This window comes from Hyposmocoma kahamanoa, unplaced genomic scaffold, assembly GCF_003589595.1.
Source record: "Hyposmocoma kahamanoa isolate Upper Pololo Valley unplaced genomic scaffold, ASM358959v1 64, whole genome shotgun sequence".
Taxonomy (NCBI): Eukaryota; Metazoa; Arthropoda; class Insecta; order Lepidoptera; family Cosmopterigidae; genus Hyposmocoma; species Hyposmocoma kahamanoa.
In genome coordinates, this window is record NW_020653852.1 from 22,306,931 (window position 1) to 22,325,736 (window position 18,806).

Consider the following 18,806-nt stretch of genomic DNA (forward strand, 5'->3'; position numbering starts at 1 on the left):
ATCACTATTTATACAAACATAATTAAACTTATATCAACATTAAAAGTCACTTATTTTTATTTGATATTTTGCATAGAGGGTCTAGATCAAGTATAGGTTTGGCTCCTTTAATATGACTACACCTTGCGGTTACACCCTGTATAAAAATTATAATCAATTATTTTTTCTTTTGTCCTTTAGTGTCATGGACTTCCCATTAGGAAAAAATAATATTTTTTCTTCTTCTTTTTAATTATTAGCGGTGGTGCCCTTTTAGGATTTCGCCAGTATCGAGTGTTCCGCTAAGATAAATGTAATGTAAAAAGTATGGCGATCTTCGCTGTCGTATTGAGTAATTATACGAAAAATTACGTTCATGTTGCGTTCTGCGTTCACAAATATCTTTTGAAGTTCTAATTAGCGTGAATTATAAAATAAAATTGTCTTAAAGCAAAGAAGTCTGAAGAAAAACGAGATTTAAAATAATTGGACAACAGCGAACAAAACAAACACTATACATCGCCAATGTCCAGAGACTACTGCAAAAGTAAATTCGGGTCGGTATTATTGATTTATCCAATCATTTTATTTTATAATTCACGCTAAATAAAACTTCAAAGATATATAGTCTGTCTTTTTGGAAGACGGAGTAAAATGACAGTTCATTGCGCAAAAGTGTTGCCCGCTTGAGGGCAGCTGCATTGCTGCTGCTGATTGCAGTGGATAAATATTCTATCGGCTATCGCCTGAATATTTATTGGTCACGCTTCTGAAATAAATAGCAGACTCAATCCTCGACCCATTATTCATCACTGTATTTTGAACTGTGTTTGTGAAAAATACCAAAAGGAGACATATGTTACTTTTTCATTTTAATATAGATAATTTAGTCCGACTATTCTTGTTAAAATATATATGAAATAATATATATAATTGATTTCGATACTAGTAGATCAACCGTCAAAATAAGAATAAAGAAGGCAATAACACAATTAGTAATCATTAGAACGCTGTAACATTCACAATTCAGTGATTTTTGGGAAAATGTTATCTTGTCTCACAATCTTATCGATAGAACTATCGACAACAAGACAACAACTACATAACTACTTAAAATTTTATGAAAACCCTACAAATATATCGTTTTACTCCGTCTTCAAAAAAGACGGACTATAATTATCTAAACGTGGTACATACAAAACATTTCAATAAATTGTTGTTTTGTGTTTTTATTTTATGTTATATTGGTAATATACGAAATATTAGAATAAACGTTGTAAGAGCACATGTCGAAATTCTGGCCTTACCGGGGTCTTTGATCTTGCCGGGAATCGAACCTGGGACTTCCTCATCCAGAATCCACAGTATAAACGGTTAGGCCACGTCCTCACGGTCGTGAATAAGTACACATAGGAAAGAGCGAAATATAATTTTAAATCTGTGATTTGTGTTTTAATTGCTAACCTACTATTACCTTAACCTATTACCTTATTCGGTTGCAACAGAGCCGGCACTTCTCCAGTCTCCTTTAAACAAGAAAAAGAAATGTCTAAAAATACCTAACGTAGCGTAGAAAATAATAAAATTCATAAATAACAAGAATGAATTAAATATTCTTTATTCCACATAAAAATTACAATAACAATACAAAACATCGTTATTATTTCTAATGTTTCGACTGAAGTATTTTTCAAGAAATATTTTTTTTTTAATCTCGTATTATGTATAGAACAATAAAACTTAAAATATAGTCAAATTATTAATTAGTCATCCAGGTTGCAGATCGTCTTACCGAAGTCTCTGAAACAAAATGCTATTTTTGTTAGCCTTGTTAAAAGTTTTAAAAAGTTGTAAAGTTTTGAAAAATTATACAGAATTGTTTGTAAAATACCAAAGTCCTCGCAGGACTATATTACTAAGATCATTTGAAACAACAACTATTGTTAACACCTTTTAATAATTCATGACATTTTACTTTCAAGCCAAAATAAAAACAATTTAAGGTGAAGAAGCGTTTTGGTAGACAAATCATTTAAGTATTTACTATTAGATAACGGTCCTATAAAAATATACGATACACCTAAGAATATTGTCTAAAGAATGTATTAATTCGATGTACTTTACCCGATCATACTCTCTAAAACGAATTATTTAAGAATACAATATCTAACTTTGCACATAATTTTATATGGAGACATTTCTCTTTAAATACTATAAAGAACCTGCTAAATTATGGTTTTCATCTGAAGCTCTACATTTATTAAATTCACATTTAAACCAAAACTTGAAAATTGCCAGTTTAACGACACGCCGCGCTTTCCGCTGCCCAGTCAGTAGCCATCGGGCGCTTGTCAACATTGGATCAGTGTCAAATTTTCTCCGCCAGTTCTTATTTTATTCATATTAATTTTATGCGAACAGACTGCGGGACGCGAGAGGCGACCCCCTCACCTCACCTCCCGTAGAACTTATACTTCAAATACTTTGCCTTAAATAGTACCAGATAGTATGTTGTTACATACAACGAAAACTTAAAAGTTTATTTAAGGTAAATTATGTTTTGTAAAAAGTCACGGCACAGAAGTTATTGTTTATGATGTTAGTAATATAGTACTGCGAGGCTGTATTCTAGAAGTAACCCTATACAAAATAAAGGGCCATACAATCTCTTCCAAATCTTTTGCTGATTAAAAGGCTGCGTGTGTCGCAACGCGAGCAGCGCTCTTTGACAACATTGCGCCGTGGCTGCGTCGCGGGTAGCGCCGCGCGTGTAGCTTAACCATTCCAACATCTAAAAAAAAAATATCGAAAATACTAAAATACAGTGATAGAGAAGAAACTTAATACAAAAAATCTGTAACAAATATGTTAGAGAAATTCGCAAGGTCTGCTACTCGATCTGTAGTTCAGTTGGTAGATGGTGGCCCTTGTTTGGCTTACTGACGCAGGTTCGAGTCCTGTCAGATAGAAGTTTTTTTTAGTGTTTCATTTTTGTATAAATCATTACAAAAAAAAAATCATACATACAATATGCTCATGCCCTTGTAGGCAGATATCAATATTAGAATTATCAATATTAGAATCCAAGGTCATGAATAAAATTAAAAAATAATCTGGCGCCACTTCGAACGATCCAACAAACCTGTCTTGTTTTTACGCTCTCTTTTTTATTTCATACAAGCTCTTCTATTTTTTAAATTACATAATTACTGCTGAGTATTTTTAAAATCTCCTTTTAAAAAAATCTTATTTTTCAGCAAAATAAATACGTTTCCATTTTTCCTCAATTTTCCACATTAATTGATGTTGACACCCGTCAAACGTTGAAGTTTAATTGATGTTGACACCTGTCAAACGTTGAAGTTCCTGAATGAAAACGTTGGACCATTAAACAGGTTTTTTTTCGCTGCTACTAAGTGGCTTTTAGCTATAAAGTTTATTTTATTATTCACGCTAAATAAAACTTCAAAAGTTATTTCTACACGTAGAACATAACAATGAGCCTCGAAATTATATTTTTTTCATTTAGGATTTTTTCTCGATAAATTTCCGTTATTTGAATTTTTTTCGGAAAATCACGCAAAATAGGCGCCTTGACGTCGAGTTGCGGACACCAGCCCGTTACTACAAGTACCTAACAGTATATGTAATACAGCGTATTCTAAGAACATTCTCGATTTAATCTGAGAAGTACCGTCGTCCAAGAACCGTAAATTATATAATGTGAACAAATATCTATTTACAAAGAGCAACCAACACTGTAGTTTTTAATTGGTTCTTCTTGAGAAATCTACCTTATTAAATCATTAGCAGTGGTACACGAACTTGACTATGTCGATTTCCCGTGAAATCGAGATATTTAAAGTTTCAAATAATTCAAATTGGGGCAATGATATCGTGGTGAATTTTTTACACATTTGAGCTACAACTTTTGCTATGAATTGTTGCGAACGCAACAGTTTCTTTTTTGTAATTTAATTTAATGTCATTTTCGAAGCGGTAACTAAACCAATCCAATCAACTAACACTACATATATGTTATTTCATCCCTACCACATATTTAACGAACTTTTTGTACGAACTAACAAAGGTCAAAAAGGACGTTCACCTTTGAATTGTACTTTCATAAGAAACTACCACTGTTTAGCGATTAATGGCACTACTCTTGTAAACCAGTAACCTATTGCCAATATTATATGTATTACAGTCAACTATAAACCCTCTTTAATTTAACGAGCTCGTCGAGATTCTCTACATCTTCTACTTGGGTCTGGCTGCTGCAGAGTCGTATTGCGATTCTGAAATTTGGTAAGACATCACATATCACAGACACGCATAGGTAAGGTGGCAACGTTACTTATTTCTGCCGCCAAGCAGTAATACGAACATTACTGCGTTCCGGTTTTAAAGGGTAAGGGTGCTGGTGTAATTACAGGCACATGGGACTTGTAAACAAATGTCTCAAGGTGATGGGAGCAGTGGCAATGCCCTTCAGAACTTTGCAATTTGAAGCTCAGAGTGGCACTGCAACTGCTATGGACAGTTGGTATCATAAAAATATTTTTGACAATCGTCAATAGTTTGACAATAGTTTTGACAAATGTAGGTAGATACACCAACCTGTAAGGTACAGTCAGCCCAGGCACCTCTGGCAAGTAATGATGCGCTGGCAGCTGGTAACAAAGTCTGGCGAACAGACCGTTTGCCAGTCAGCTGGTGGGTATCTTCCAGCACCCAGTGGCCGCTGAATATGGCTATGCTTAGCATGAACACGTCGCAGAGGTACAGTTTTACTGACTCGTCTTCCGTTCTGGATAAAAATGAAGATTGTTGTAGAACGTGCTTTGGGTGTCGGTGATTTGAAATATATTATAATTAATTAAATGAATAATAATAATGTACACACTCAACAAAGCCCCGCACTAGGGAAATCCTGTGTCGCGGGTGCTATGAACATACACATAGACAACCGCAAATTACACCCAAACTTACGAGAGAAATAAATGTGGGCCATACAAATACCTCTCCCGGCCCGGGAATCGAACCTGGAACCTCTGCGTGGCAGTCGGCATGGTAACCGTTCGGCGACAGAGGCAGTATATAAATTAGTATATTTCTTAGTTTGCATTTAAATTTCCGAGTCCTACCTACTTTCTCTTAAGTTTTTATCCACACTCTCCAAGTTTTTTTACCCATTTTTTCCGAGTTTTTACCTGCTTCCTTCAAGTTATAATTTTCCCCAGTATATTTTGGCTTATTCTATCCTATATTCAATTATATTGACCAATAAACACTCACTCTTTAAAAGCGACCTGCGTCCTCGCCATGAGCTGTAAGAACCAGTCGATGGTGGACTTATCATCGGGAGGCGCTGCCTTTAATGCGAGCATTATGCAACGGAGGGAGTATTCTTGGTCTCTGTATCAAATAAATAACAATGAAGTATTTGGATTTTTCAACAGTTAAAAAGATGTCGCGGTTGTGAACAGTCGCATTAGGTATGGATAGTTCAAGTGAATACTTCTTTTCAGTTTGGACTAGACATGTGCGCCGCGTCGCCGCCGCCGTCGATGAATTTTAGCGGCGTGATTTATTTCGTTTTAATAAGTATTAGCTTCTGTTAATTAATTAGAATATTGTTATAAATATTCCATATAATCAAAATGAACTACGTTTGTTTCTTTTTCATACCAGATTAAGAACGTTTATTTTTATGTAACGTTTAGGTTGATTATTTCTAGTAACGTATACCATGACATTAAATTATTTATTTTTTGTGAAATTACTCCACTAGTTTATTTCAAATATTAAACAAAGATTGGATCCGAACCAACGACGTCTCGCAGCAAACTGTGGCAGACGCTACGCGAACTAAGCTCGGTCGAAGTGAATTCTTTTCTAAGTGTGCGATTGTTAAATAATTGTAACAAACTAGTGGAGCGATTTAAACAATGTTTTAGTGTTTTTAAAAACCTAAAAAATATGTAGTAATCGCACTAGGGAAACCCTGTGTCGCGGGTGCCATGGACACACACGTAGACAACCACAAATTACATCCAAACTCACGAGAGAAATAAATGTAGGCCATACAAATATTTCTCCCGGCCCAGTAATCGAACCTGGGGCCTTGACGTGGCAGTGGCATGGCAACCGTTCGGCCACGGAGGCAGTTAAAAATAAAAAATATGTGCCAAATATGTGTGTGCGTAGTATGGATCATACGAACGCGACGAGCTGCGCGTGCGCATCGATGACGTCGTTGAGCCAGACGAGCGGCGCGGCCGCGGCCACGGCGCAGCGCACGGCGCCCGCCTTGCGCGCCAGCTCGGCGCTGGGCTCCCACCACGCCGCGGGCGACGTCAGCCGCTCCAGGTACGGCGTCGACAAGCACCGGCACGTCTGCGCGTACGCCGGCCACGCCTGGACAGGTTTTGGTACGCGACTCGAAACCTTTCGCGAACTTGCTTTCTTGTGATTATTAATACAAAGAAGCGCAGAAACATTGGTGGTCGACCTTTGTATTAAATTATCTTAATGTTATTTTTACATGACCATACACGATGTAACATTTAATTCAAGTTTTTTGTTTAAAATTAGTGGCAAGAACCGCACGAACTTTTTGGCCCGTTTGCATGGTTGCGCAAACATTGAAACTATCTCAAATAACTAATTTGTTATTTTTAAATAAAATAATTGGAACGCTTTGTTTCGTTAGATCTACCAAATTGGTTATAATATTGTACTTTATTATTAAGGCTAACTTTCAGTGAGAACTTACCACGTTGTCGTCGCTTATAACAGAGAAATAATTTTCAACAATCTGCGACAATAGAGTTCTATTGGCATCATGAATCTTCTCACACTCCAAACATTCTTTTATCATTTCCAATTGTTTTATAAACATGTACTTTGTACTTTCTGAGTTTTTATTAGCCTCCTCCGGTATTTTACCAACTTCCTCCGAGTTTTTGCCGACTTCCTCCGAGTTTTTACGAACTTCTTTCTTTTTGACCACTTTTGTGTTGCTCTCAATATATTTTAAATTGTTAACATCTTTGTTTTTTATACTAGCTATAATGTTGAAGGAATGGCTAAGACATTTTTGTATGGGGTCTCTTAAAGAGTTTGGTGGCATTCCCCGACACAAAATTGGAAGTAGTTCAAAAACTAACAGAATATCCGAATCCTGAAACAAAAGTACTATACGGTGATTTAAGATAATGGTGTATTTATATCCTACTGAACCCAAAATACAAGAATTAAAATGATGTTGTAGAGCTAAGATACTATCTTTAATAATAAGTAATATAACATTTGATTTTAGTCTCAAATCTTCTCAAACTTAAACCAACTAATAAATGTTTTTATTGAAAAGTTACAATTTGTTGAAATTTTCTACTCACGTCACTAGTTTCAGGTGCTATTCCTTGCAAATAATTCTCCAAAAACCTTCTCGCCGAGGCAGAAGTCTGCGCTTGTCTCGCAGCCAACTTTACGCAAGCCGGCTTCCACAGAGCTCCTCTGTGGTACAATTCGTGCAAGAAACACAGGTCCAGCGGTGGGAGTGGACGCGGGTACTCGGATGTCAGCACGTCGATAATTGAAAGAAGCACTGTATCGGGGAAGTCGTACGAAGGTGATGTTGCCTAGCAAAAAATTGCAATTCTAAAAGTTGAGTACCATAATTTCTATCTTATTCAATGTTTTTGATAATTGCGTCTAAATTTGGTACAGCGTCTAGCACGGTATGCTACAAGACGTCGGCGGGATCGAAGGATTTTTTTCTGGGTGTTTGATCTTTGTATTAATAATTATAATAAACTAGTGGAGTAATTTCACATAAAAATAATTGAATATCAATTCAATAAAAAATTAAATACAATGAATAGCGACATCTCTAGCCGGGGCTGGTACCTGTAAAGGTATCTAACTGGGTGACGAAATATCATAGATTTCTCATAGATGGCACTACGGCTAAAAAGTCGTTGAAAAAACCAAATACAAAGAAACGACGCAAGCACATAGAAAAATTCGTGAGGGCCGCAGGTTTGTTCCGTGTCTTAGTTGGTATAGCGTCTGCCACGGTATGCTAGAAGACGTCGGTTCGAATCCGGCCGAATCGAGGGATTTTTTCTGAGTGATCGATCTTTGTGTCAATAATAAACGCGTCTAAAGTTTCCACAACTAATTAATAGCTTTAGGCGTTACTTAGCGGAAGTCCATGTTAATAAAAATGGAAGTAAATTAATTTGCTTTTCCCCGAACCCACTAGAATATGAAATTCAATATTATGTAACTTAAAAGAAAGCTCTGATTAAAGTATTTTAAGATGCAATTTTAAATTATCTCTAACGGTAAAGCAATGGCGAGATTCCTCGTTTAACCATATTTTTTGTGCCCTATCGATTGCGATCCTAGTTGCCTTACTAGTATTGTTACAACGTAAATGTATATAATTAGGTACAACATTTCAATGTGTACATTGTCGATTAAACCAAAAGGTGTGAGGTTACGCGGTGTTGTTTTGTTAGTTTGACGTAAATGTTTGATGCCGCCTTTAAGTAATTAATAGATTAAGGCGTTACTTTACAAGTCCATGTAAATAAAAATTGAAGTAAATTTATTTTAGTTCCATTTTCTTTGTTTCCACAACTAATAAAATTGGACCTCGTCCATGTTTATACCAAATTTTTCTCCGAGTTCATTATCAAGTTACTCCGAGTTCGTTCTCAAGTTACTCCGACTTCTTACCACTCATCAGTATATGATTAATATTACCTGCTTCCTAAAAGTCTCAAGCAGCCCCCTGACAACGCTATAAGGGGGCAAATAGTTAAGATTATCTGGTTCATGTCTGGCGTCTCTCTGATACACTCCACTTCGGTATCCTTTGATTTCTCTCTCGACAAGACGGGTGAGGAATCGTTGAACGCCAGATAAGGCTGCTTGGTTCGTGTATTTGAATACTTCAGGCCATATTTCACCTGGAAAGTTTTGGTGAAATAAAATTACATTCCAAGGTGAACAGTTTGCACAAACAAAATAAGCATAGAAAAGGTTAGTTCTTAGAAAAACTACGACTTTCTAAACCATGATTTCAGAAATTCTTCTTTCCTGATAAGCTACACGCCTGTCCATAACAGTTACAGTGCCACTCAGAGCTTTAAATTGCAAAGATCTGAGGGGTACTATCACTGCGTCTGTCACCCTGAGACATAAATTGACAAGTCCCATGTAATTTCACCTTCAAAAACGGAACACAGTAATGCTGACATCACTGCTTGACGGCAGAAATAGGTATAGGCGGCAGTACTTCCCAGGACGAACTCTTTCACAAGGAGCTCTACTGCTACAAATGTCGTTGCTAAAGCTTTTTTAACCCAATAACCTAACAGTACGGTCTTTGCACAGTTAAAAAGCAGAAACCACGGATTTATGTACAGAAAGTCGTCGCCTGATGCTGTCCAGTCAACAGTTTGATCAGAACTGACCTATGCGTCTTTTGTCCTGTCAATCTAGTTAATCCGTGGCCTATCAGTCTGTTGGCCTTTCACAGAGGTTGGACGCGACACTAGCTTAAAGATCATATCAGATCCTCCACAATAAAAGTGGCGAAACTCGAAAAATAATATTTTTAACGAAATAATATTTAGAAAAAAAAACACGTTTTTATTAGCCCGCACTAGGAAAACCCTATGTCGCGGGTGCCATGGACACACACGTAGAGAACTACAAATTACACCCAAACTCACGAGAGACATAAATGTAAGCCATACAAATATTTCTCCCGGCCCGGTAACCGAACCCTCCCAGGACCTCTGCGTGGCAGTACAGTATGGTAACCGTTCAGCTATAGCGGTAATTAGAAAAAAAAAACATGAAATATAACTGATTCGTCTTTTCTCTTATAAAATATATTTGGCATTAGCCAATGCCTTGCTTTCTCAAACTCGTATCTTAAAAAGAGTGATTATTCAGGAGACGGGAAAACATTCTATTTATTTTAAATTTCTTATGAAAGGTGTTTGTTAACTTGGATGCATTACTTTAAGAATGGGTCAAAGCATTAACTTACAAATAAATGGACGACGGGTCTAATACAAAAGCCACGAAAAAAATGTCCCAAGTCAACCTATTTAAACGTAGTGACATGTCAAGGAATATGAAAAAGCTAAAACGTTGAATTTAAATTGTAATGTCATCGCAGTAGTGTCTAATTTTGCTTGCTTCGCTGTCAGTCGAACAAACGAAGACTAGAGCGTGAATGACGCTCTGTATACGATTTTAACGCCCTATAAGTTCGGACACTTTTTAGCGCGGACCCGACGTCCATATAATTGTAAGTCAATGGGTGTGAATCATCAAAGCCAGGGTGTGAATATGAAGGAAATGTGATGTGAAATGAGCCTGAAAAATTTGTATATACAATCCACTTTTTGCATTTCAGTAACTTTGTGCGTTAAGATACGAGTTTGAGAAAATAAGGCGACGATTTTAAGTAGACTATTTTAGTAATCTATCTTATCAGTTTCCTAAAAATTATTTTTCAGGTATCGTCATTTCGTTATTTATAATGCGTAATGATCTTTAATCCAGATTTAAAAAAATTATAAAGCTTCTTACAAGGTATATAGTCCAAAACGTCTTCTGGTCTCCGTGCGGCATCAGCAGGCGTCTTACAGAACGAAGCGGGCAATTTGACCGTTCGTCGATATACCTGTAAATTAAATTCATACATGTTTAGTAGTAGTAATGTTTCTTGTGAAAGATTACGCCCAGAGAAGCCAATTTGAAAGAAAGTGTTGTCATCTCCTGAATACGATATATAAGAAACAACTCTTTATAAGATACGAGTTTGAGAAAGTAAGGCATCGTTATGTTGAATCATCAAAAATATGCATCGCGTTCGCATTGTGATTGTATTGCTGCTTAAGTCGCATGTGTGTAGTGTAGGTTATGAAAAAATTACCAATTTGAAAAATTCATATTTTTTCGAATACTTTTCCTGCATTTTTCCAAATTTGGCAGTTGACACCTGTTTAAAGTTGAAGATACTGAACGACAACGATGGAGCCATTAAAAATATTTTTTTTAACTTATGATTCTTTTCCAATCATAATACGTGTGGCGCACTATAAGTTTTCGGAACGAATAATAAAAAGTACTATATATGGTCATGATTGAATATGATGTTTGAATTGAAAATGAATTTATTGTTTCTCAAAATATACTCCGTTAGCGTTAATGCACTTTTTCATACGAATGAACCAATTTTGAAAACATGCCACTCCTCCGTAACAATCTCTGAAACATAATTTTCATACTCTGCGACACCCTCTTCAGTTAATGAAAATCGTCGGCCGCGTAACTGGTTCTTAATTTTTGGAAATAAATAAAAGTCACAAGGTGCCAGGTCGGGACTGTACGCGGGATGGCTCATAAGGTCAACGTTGTTTACCATCAAAAATTCATTTGTCCGTCTGCAAGTGTGCAAGATGATATGGCGTTTACGGTTATTTTTATGGAGTTTGTCAATAACTTCTGGCAAATAAATGGTCGTGTACCAATCACTATTCAGGGTACAACGATTCTCCAAAGCAACAGTAGCCACGTGTCCAGATTTATTAAAAAGAGAAGCACTTTTGGTTGGTTGGTTGCGGCTCATCTCGAAAGGCCCATACGCTCGATTGCTGCTTTATTTTGGGATTGTAACTATAAATCCATGTTTCGTCACCTATTACTATGGCCCACACCAAATTTGACGCCCCTTCGTTGAATCTAGTAAGCATGGCATTGCACCAAGTGACGCGATCCGTTTTTTGAGCCTCAGTCAAATTGTGTGGAATCCACCGAGAGCACAGCTTTTTCACACCCAAATGTTTGTGTAGTATTGATTGTGTTTGACTCGTGCCTATGCCTAAAGATGCCCGAAGGCGCATGCCTGTCTGTTATGATCATACGGCGCACAGCATCGATGTTTTTGTTGTTCACAGCAGTGACCATCACGAAATTCGTCACTGAGATTCACACGACCGCGTTTGAATTCTGCAAACCAGCTTTAAATAGTCGTCTTGCATGGTGCTTCATCGCCAAAAGCAGTTTGAAGCCGAGAGAAGCTCTGCTGAGCTATTAAATTACATTTAAAGTCGTAGAAAATCATACTACAAACATTTTCACGAGTTAAATCCATGGCGATGTAGACAACCAATATCTAAAATGACGCCACAATGTAAAAACAAGTAACAATCAGATGAAACAAACTGTATTCTACAGCCAAAGAGTTCCTTTTTCAAATGTTGTAATTCCTTTTTAAATATTGTTTATGGAAGTGGCCAGTTCCGGAAACTTATAGTGCGTCCTATGTAAATACTGTTTTTCGCTAACTTGCTTTTAGCATACAATTTTATTGTATTATTCACGCTAAATAAAACTTTAAAAGATATTTCTAAATGTAGAACATAATAATTATGAGCATTAGAATTATATTTATCCGATTTTTCAGAAAATATTTTGAAAAAAATTGAAAAAATCCACTATTTGTAATTTTTCTGAAAATTACCCAAGTGTTATTCATTGTGAAATTTATATGCAATCGAGTATTCAGATGTGGTCTAAATTGTACTTAATTTAGTTTTTTTTATAATTAACAATTAAATTGTGATCCTTGATCCAGTAATTTACATTACGGAGAATAATATTTTATTTTTATTTTTACGGTTTGCTATTTTTCATTATATATAAATAGTGTTGTTTTATAAGTTTTCTGTAATATGTAATATAAAATAAAAATATTTACCTCGGGAACATCCGAAAGGGTGTAATCCTCAATGCGATACCCCGCCAAGGCGTCACACGCCGCCTCTACAACCTCTGGCTGGTTAGACTCGGCTACATAACTCCACAGCTTGCGAGCAGTATCGGATATTAACTTATCGTAATCCGCTGTTGACACCCGGAGGGATGGTATCTCCGATAGGAGATTGCAAAGGCTGGAATGGATTAAGACTCAGGCGAATATCTACGAAAAGTCACCATTCATTCATTCGCTAAACACATTGTAGTGACTGCCAGGGATATGTCTTTGAGTATTTTTTTTATGGACTTACTCTTGACTATTGCCTAGCTCTGGAGCAAAGTTAGGACCTGCGATGGAAAGATCTAGCGTAGAAGATGCCTATTCAGTCGCACCTTTAGGCGAGTGACCAGAGAAGCGGGAAAAAGTGTTTTGCTGGATCAAATGGTTTATGTATTGACTATTAAATAACGGTCATATAAAAAGTATACAATACATCTAAGGATAATGTGTAAAGAATGTGCTAATTCGTTATCATTATCGATTATATCATAATCTATTATACGTTATAAGATTAGGATATACTTTACTCGATCATATAAAATCCCGAAAACATTAAAACCGTCGAAATAGAAGTCTAACAAGAATTATTTAAAAATAAAATATGTAACTTTGCATATAATTTTTATACAGAGATATATTTAAGTTTTTTTTTTTCTTTATAATAATATTATATTCAAATAGTACAGAGAACCTGCTAAATTTTGATTTACAACTGAAGCCCGATAGTTATTAAATTCACTTTTGTCCTATAACTTGAAAATTGCCGAGCGGTTTAACGACACGCCGCGCCGCATCGCGGGCGATTGTCAACGTCGAATCTGCGGCAAATTTTCTCTGCTCGTTCTTATTTTATTCCTATTACTTTTCAGCTCACAGATTGCGGAACGCGAGAGGCCTCGCTTTCAAATACGTCGCCATAAAAGCACTCAGGTTGTATTTGCTCAAAAACACAGGTAGGAAATTCCATTCCTGGGCTGTGCGTATAATAAAAGATGACGAAAAGAGAAGGGAATATCGATCAAGTAAAGATGATATCCCGCCATACGTCTGGATGTCCGATGGCCAAAAGGGGACAGGCGGAATGGGCTGATGGAGCTTACGGGCACACTCACCGAAGAACATATATCGCACACTGGGAATGACAGTGACACAATGCAAAATTTTTAATTTTGAGCAATTAAATAAAAAGGAACCTACATAGTTTAAGAAGTATTACACAAATTTTCACCTACAACAATATAATAAAGGTATTTTTGAGAATTTCGTTTAGTATCACTATTCCTCATAATCTTTTCATGTCAATTAATATTTCTTATTATGCAATATCGTCACAAAGGATTCATAAATACAAATTATGCCATGAAATTTAATTTTAAACTTCGAAAATAAAAAAATACTCTATAACTTATCCACTAACCGTCGTAAATTTGGCTCAGCAATCCTGTACTATATTAGTCTTAATGCAAAACCACCACAAAACGACACTATCCAAAAAGTGACGATATCCTGCAGGGAGTTAATAGTAAATTGTTTCATAACTCAGCGATCTCTGTCACCACGAATAAAAAGTCAGTATTTCGCTGTTTCCTATGCCCCGTTCCCCTTTACAGCATAACGTCATTACGCCATGTAGTAAATTCTAGGCAAACAACGAACACGGGGGTTTTTGCGTTATCAAGTTCGTACTCTCAAATCCAAGATTGCGATAAAAATAGATAAAAAATAGTTTTTTGTATAGCGACGTTACCATTCATAGTGTGCGATATTTAGTATTGAACAGTCCATCGCAAAACTTAGAATACGGGATAGCTTAATTTGTGAACATGGCCTGGATGAAGGCACCGAAGACCACATATTTTTCAGCTGCCGTACCAGAACATGTTCTATTTTTGTCTTTTTTGTAGTCTTCCACCTTCCATTCCTCGCCCCGTAAATTTCAAGTTTCTGTTCCCCCCCTTAAAGTTAATATCTGATTTTGTTAGTACAATAAACTTAAATTACAAAACTTATTTACTTATATTAATATATCTACAACGGTGATAGTATATCGAGTTGTTTCGTATTGTTCCGGAAGCCGGAATAAACTAAAGAGCTGTATTAATTAATCAAACATTAAAAAAAAAGTGTAACTCTCATGACTGACTTGACATTGGTAAAATTCTGCATGGGAAGCCAGAAACTTAAAACAGAATAGTACCGAACAAAGCACATACCTAATTTGAACATTGGGCCTGGAATCCCTCCCCAGCTTCGGCTCCAGAGCTCTCCAGGTGCTGGGCGGGGCGACGGCGCCCGCGCGCCACAGGTGGGCCAGCGCCTCCAGGGCGATGGAGCACGCCGCCGCGCCGGGGCGGTCCGTGCACTTGTTCAAGATCGAGGATATCACGGAGACCAGCTCCAAGCCGTGCGAGGTCGCCCTGGATGGAGACAGCGGATCGATTACAATATATCAACGTCAAATTCAAAAATCTTTACTTCATAGGCGAGCAAATTACACTTGAAATCGTCAAATTAATTAAACCCTACTGCTCATTCGTAAGGCAGAGTCCCCTGAGAGGAATGAGCAAGAAACTCTATGAGTTGCTATATGTGTACCATTTATATTAATAATTTCAAACATCTTACATTGAGACTACCTGCAAGAGCTAAACGGGTCACTACCACGGATTCTTGTCATCCAAGTTTCCAGTTAATAGGGGTTTAAATATGAAATTGCCGATTTATTTTACTGGCCACTTTAAATTAAAATTAAACCTGTATGGTGTCCGATTTCAGAGTGAAACGTTTTTCACACGAAAAGTAAAACATGCTTAACTTAAAAAACATGATATTTGATTGTTCGACTTTCAATTGTTTTTACATTCAGCTTTTAACGTGAAGACAGATACAGCGAAAATCTGAGTAACTAATTTTCGAATACGAATTTCCACATGGAGTTAACGTAGCAGAAACTGTCAATGCTGTATTTGGAGAGGATACGGCATACGCAAATACGGCAAACGCCGGCAATACGGCAAATTACGACTTGAAGAAAGAACCACGAGGGAGACCAGTCACAAATGTAAATAACGTTGAATTGAAGGTAATGATGGAAGCCGATCCGTATCAAACTACCAAGAAACGTCATGGTTTAATGTTAGCATACCCACAATATGATATATGGCGTTTGAATAATGACGACGGAACTCGCAGCAAAACAGCTTCACCGTTATTGCTCTATGATAACGCAACACCTCACACTGCTTGAGAAACAGTTTTACTACTACAAGACCTGCAGATATAAATTATCCATCATCCTACATATTCGTCGGACCTCGCCCCGACCGACTACCATTTTTTCCCGCAATTTGATTTTTTTTTGTATGGAAATAAAATTCCCAGGAAGAAGTACAAAAATCCATTCACACAGCTGTGGAGTCAAGGTCGCAAAGGTTTAAATGACCTTCCGATTACATGGCAGAAATGTATAGACAACAAGGGAAAAAACTTTGATTAAACAAATATATTTAATCTTAAAAAAAATTGTTTTAGTTTTTCAGTGCGAAACGGCAATTTCATACTTTAACCCCTAATATTTATACGCAGAAGCTGTATAGATAAACTTTAATATAAAGTTTTTGTTTCACTATAGTTTTAAACTTCATAAATGGCAAATTTTAAAAATCAACCGGAATCTTATTGTAGTAGCTTATACATTGCCATTGACGACTGTCAAGTATAACTAGTTTACTTTTATTCCTCGTGTTAATGTTATGTCTGTCACTATTTTTCATAAAAAAAAACTAATATTTTTTTTTAACGTAAATAACATTTTCATAAATGTACTGTCACGTTAGTGTCTAATCTCTTTAAATTTATCTCTCAAAGACACTCAGGGGGCCAGATTATAAATTGCCCTAACCGCACATTTCTGCATGACAAAGATTCTATTAAAATCGGCGCCGTTACCCAAAACAAAATGCTGTATGTCACGGAAGTGTGAAAGTAGCTGAAATAAACCAGGCTAACTGCTTCGACGGCTGAAAGTTTTTTAAACGCGTACACTGCAGAGCTGAGCCGTTTTGATAACTTATTTATACGTGGATCCCATTGCAATTTAGTATCTAAAGTTATACCTGATACAACTGTATTTACAACATTCATTTTCCTTTTCTAAAGTTACAATAACACGGGAACCTTGATCTGAAGCTGCAATCACGACAGTCTGCAGACTACCAGACTCCTCAACTACTTACACAAGAACTATAGTGTTTAGAAATTTCTCGATGAGTTATTAGTTTACGGATTGTTGCTGAACTTCTGAAGTACTGTTAATGATTTGGAGCATGCCAGAAATCAAAGTTAATTTACTTGGATACTTTTGGTAGATATATTAAAGTTAGGATGAACAGTTTAATATTAATGAATTGGTTGCACCCGTTGTACCATTGATCAAGCGCGGATTCAATAAATCCACCCCCGGGCCTGCAAGTGGCGCGCGGGGTGCAGGGGGGTCACGCGAATGAATAGAATCGTACCGCCTATATATATAATCACTACATAGAAGTGTAATGCACTTCGGTAGTCTTATTCATTTGGATACCCCTTGTAAGTGATAGGGCTCTAGTTCCCACTAGAATAATTAAAATGTTTAGCTACAAAACATCATAATATTCATTACAATCAATATTACAATTCAAAAAGTGACACCTCTTGTCATCCTCTGTTTGAGTGAAGAAAAATTTGTGCTCTAAACAGGAACTAATAACTAATTATTATATGTCAATATATCCCACGAAGACTTTTGCAATAACCAACCCCTGAAGGGGTCAAACTAGAGTTGAAAGTTGCTCCTCTTACCGAATCTCACAAATCCTCCTTACGGCAATTGCTCTGGCTATATCAAACTCCCATTTGAGGTCATCCGCTCGACCTACGCCAGGGTCCACCAGCAATTCTTGCAGATAAGGGAAACACCGCACCTAATAAGGTAAACGGTGTCAGGAAACTAATCAAATTTGGTAGCCAGTCTGTGGTATTGACGTCGGAGTGGCTAACCCTGTTAATATATTTTACAACTACACACATCAAGTGTTCAGCGGTCCAGGTATATTTATTTTAAATATTTGATTACCCTATTAAAATTAAATAGCCTGGAGATCCGTAACACTGGTAAATCCTAGTGTGAACTCCAGTCTCTTACAAAGATATACTAATGATAAGTCCATCATACAACCACTTTTATTTATAAGATAACTTTATTAAGAAAGAAATAAAGATTATTATTATTAATACAAAGATCGAACACTCAGAAAAAATTCCACTAAAGCTAACTGGGTGACGAAATACTTAAGATTTCCCATAGATGGCGCTAAAGTCGTTGAAAAAATCAAGTTCAAAGACACGACAAAACATGGAGAAATTCGTGAGGACCGCCTGGTTCGTTCCGTGGCTTAGTTGGCATAGACGTCGGTTCGAATTCGGCCGAATCGAAGGATTTTTTCTGAGTGTTCGATCTTTGTATTAATAATTATAACAAACTAGTGGAGTAATTTCACATAAAAAATAATTGAATATCAATTCAATAAAAATTTAAATTATTATTATTATTATCTATACAAATTTATTAAATTATTTATTAACTTACATATTTTTTAATTATGAAATTGACTAAAAAAACTATTGGTGTTAAAAAAAATTAAAAAACGTGATTTTTCAGTAATTGGCAAAAACGTGCTTGTTTCCTAGACTGTTTTGATGTGTATAATTAATTAGAAAAAAAAGTAATTAATAGAGTTACATCAAATATTCTGTTATTATTCGGTATTCAGCCCGTGCTGCCTATATTTTCGACCGATTACCTAATATTGACTCATTATTATTCGCTCGAATACGTTAAATAAGAAAAATAATATCGCTTCCACATTTATATGACGCACGGCTATGGAGTGGAAGTCCCTGCCTGCAGACATGTTACCTGAACGCTATAACT

General features: G+C 36.4%; 1 protein-coding gene across 3 annotated transcripts in view; it reads right to left on the minus strand.

The window, feature by feature from the left end:
- Positions 1–1,691: 1,691 nt before the first annotated feature.
- The window catches only part of LOC113230775 (focadhesin), a 26,983-nt gene continuing 9,868 nt past the window's right edge, over positions 1,692–18,806 (minus strand). The window contains exons 9-20 of one of the 3 annotated variants that reach the window (XM_026464862.1): positions 17,675–17,796; positions 15,049–15,252; positions 12,776–12,968; positions 10,603–10,696; positions 8,758–8,963; positions 7,383–7,625; positions 6,758–7,165; positions 6,206–6,399; positions 5,278–5,397; positions 4,600–4,789; positions 2,643–2,770; positions 1,692–1,779 (exon numbers count right to left, since the gene is read on the minus strand). In XM_026464862.1, the coding sequence (XP_026320647.1) occupies positions 1,743–1,779; positions 2,643–2,770; positions 4,600–4,789; positions 5,278–5,397; positions 6,206–6,399; positions 6,758–7,165; positions 7,383–7,625; positions 8,758–8,963; positions 10,603–10,696; positions 12,776–12,968; positions 15,049–15,252; positions 17,675–17,796 (2,139 nt within the window). In that variant the 3' untranslated portion in view covers positions 1,692–1,742. Of the gene's footprint in view, positions 1,780–2,103; positions 2,771–4,599; positions 4,790–5,277; positions 5,398–6,205; positions 6,400–6,757; positions 7,166–7,382; positions 7,626–8,757; positions 8,964–10,602; positions 10,697–12,775; positions 12,969–15,048; positions 15,253–17,674; positions 17,797–18,806 lie in introns of those variants that run through there. The other 2 variants (XR_003310521.1, XM_026464861.1) reach the window with 2 other exon arrangements.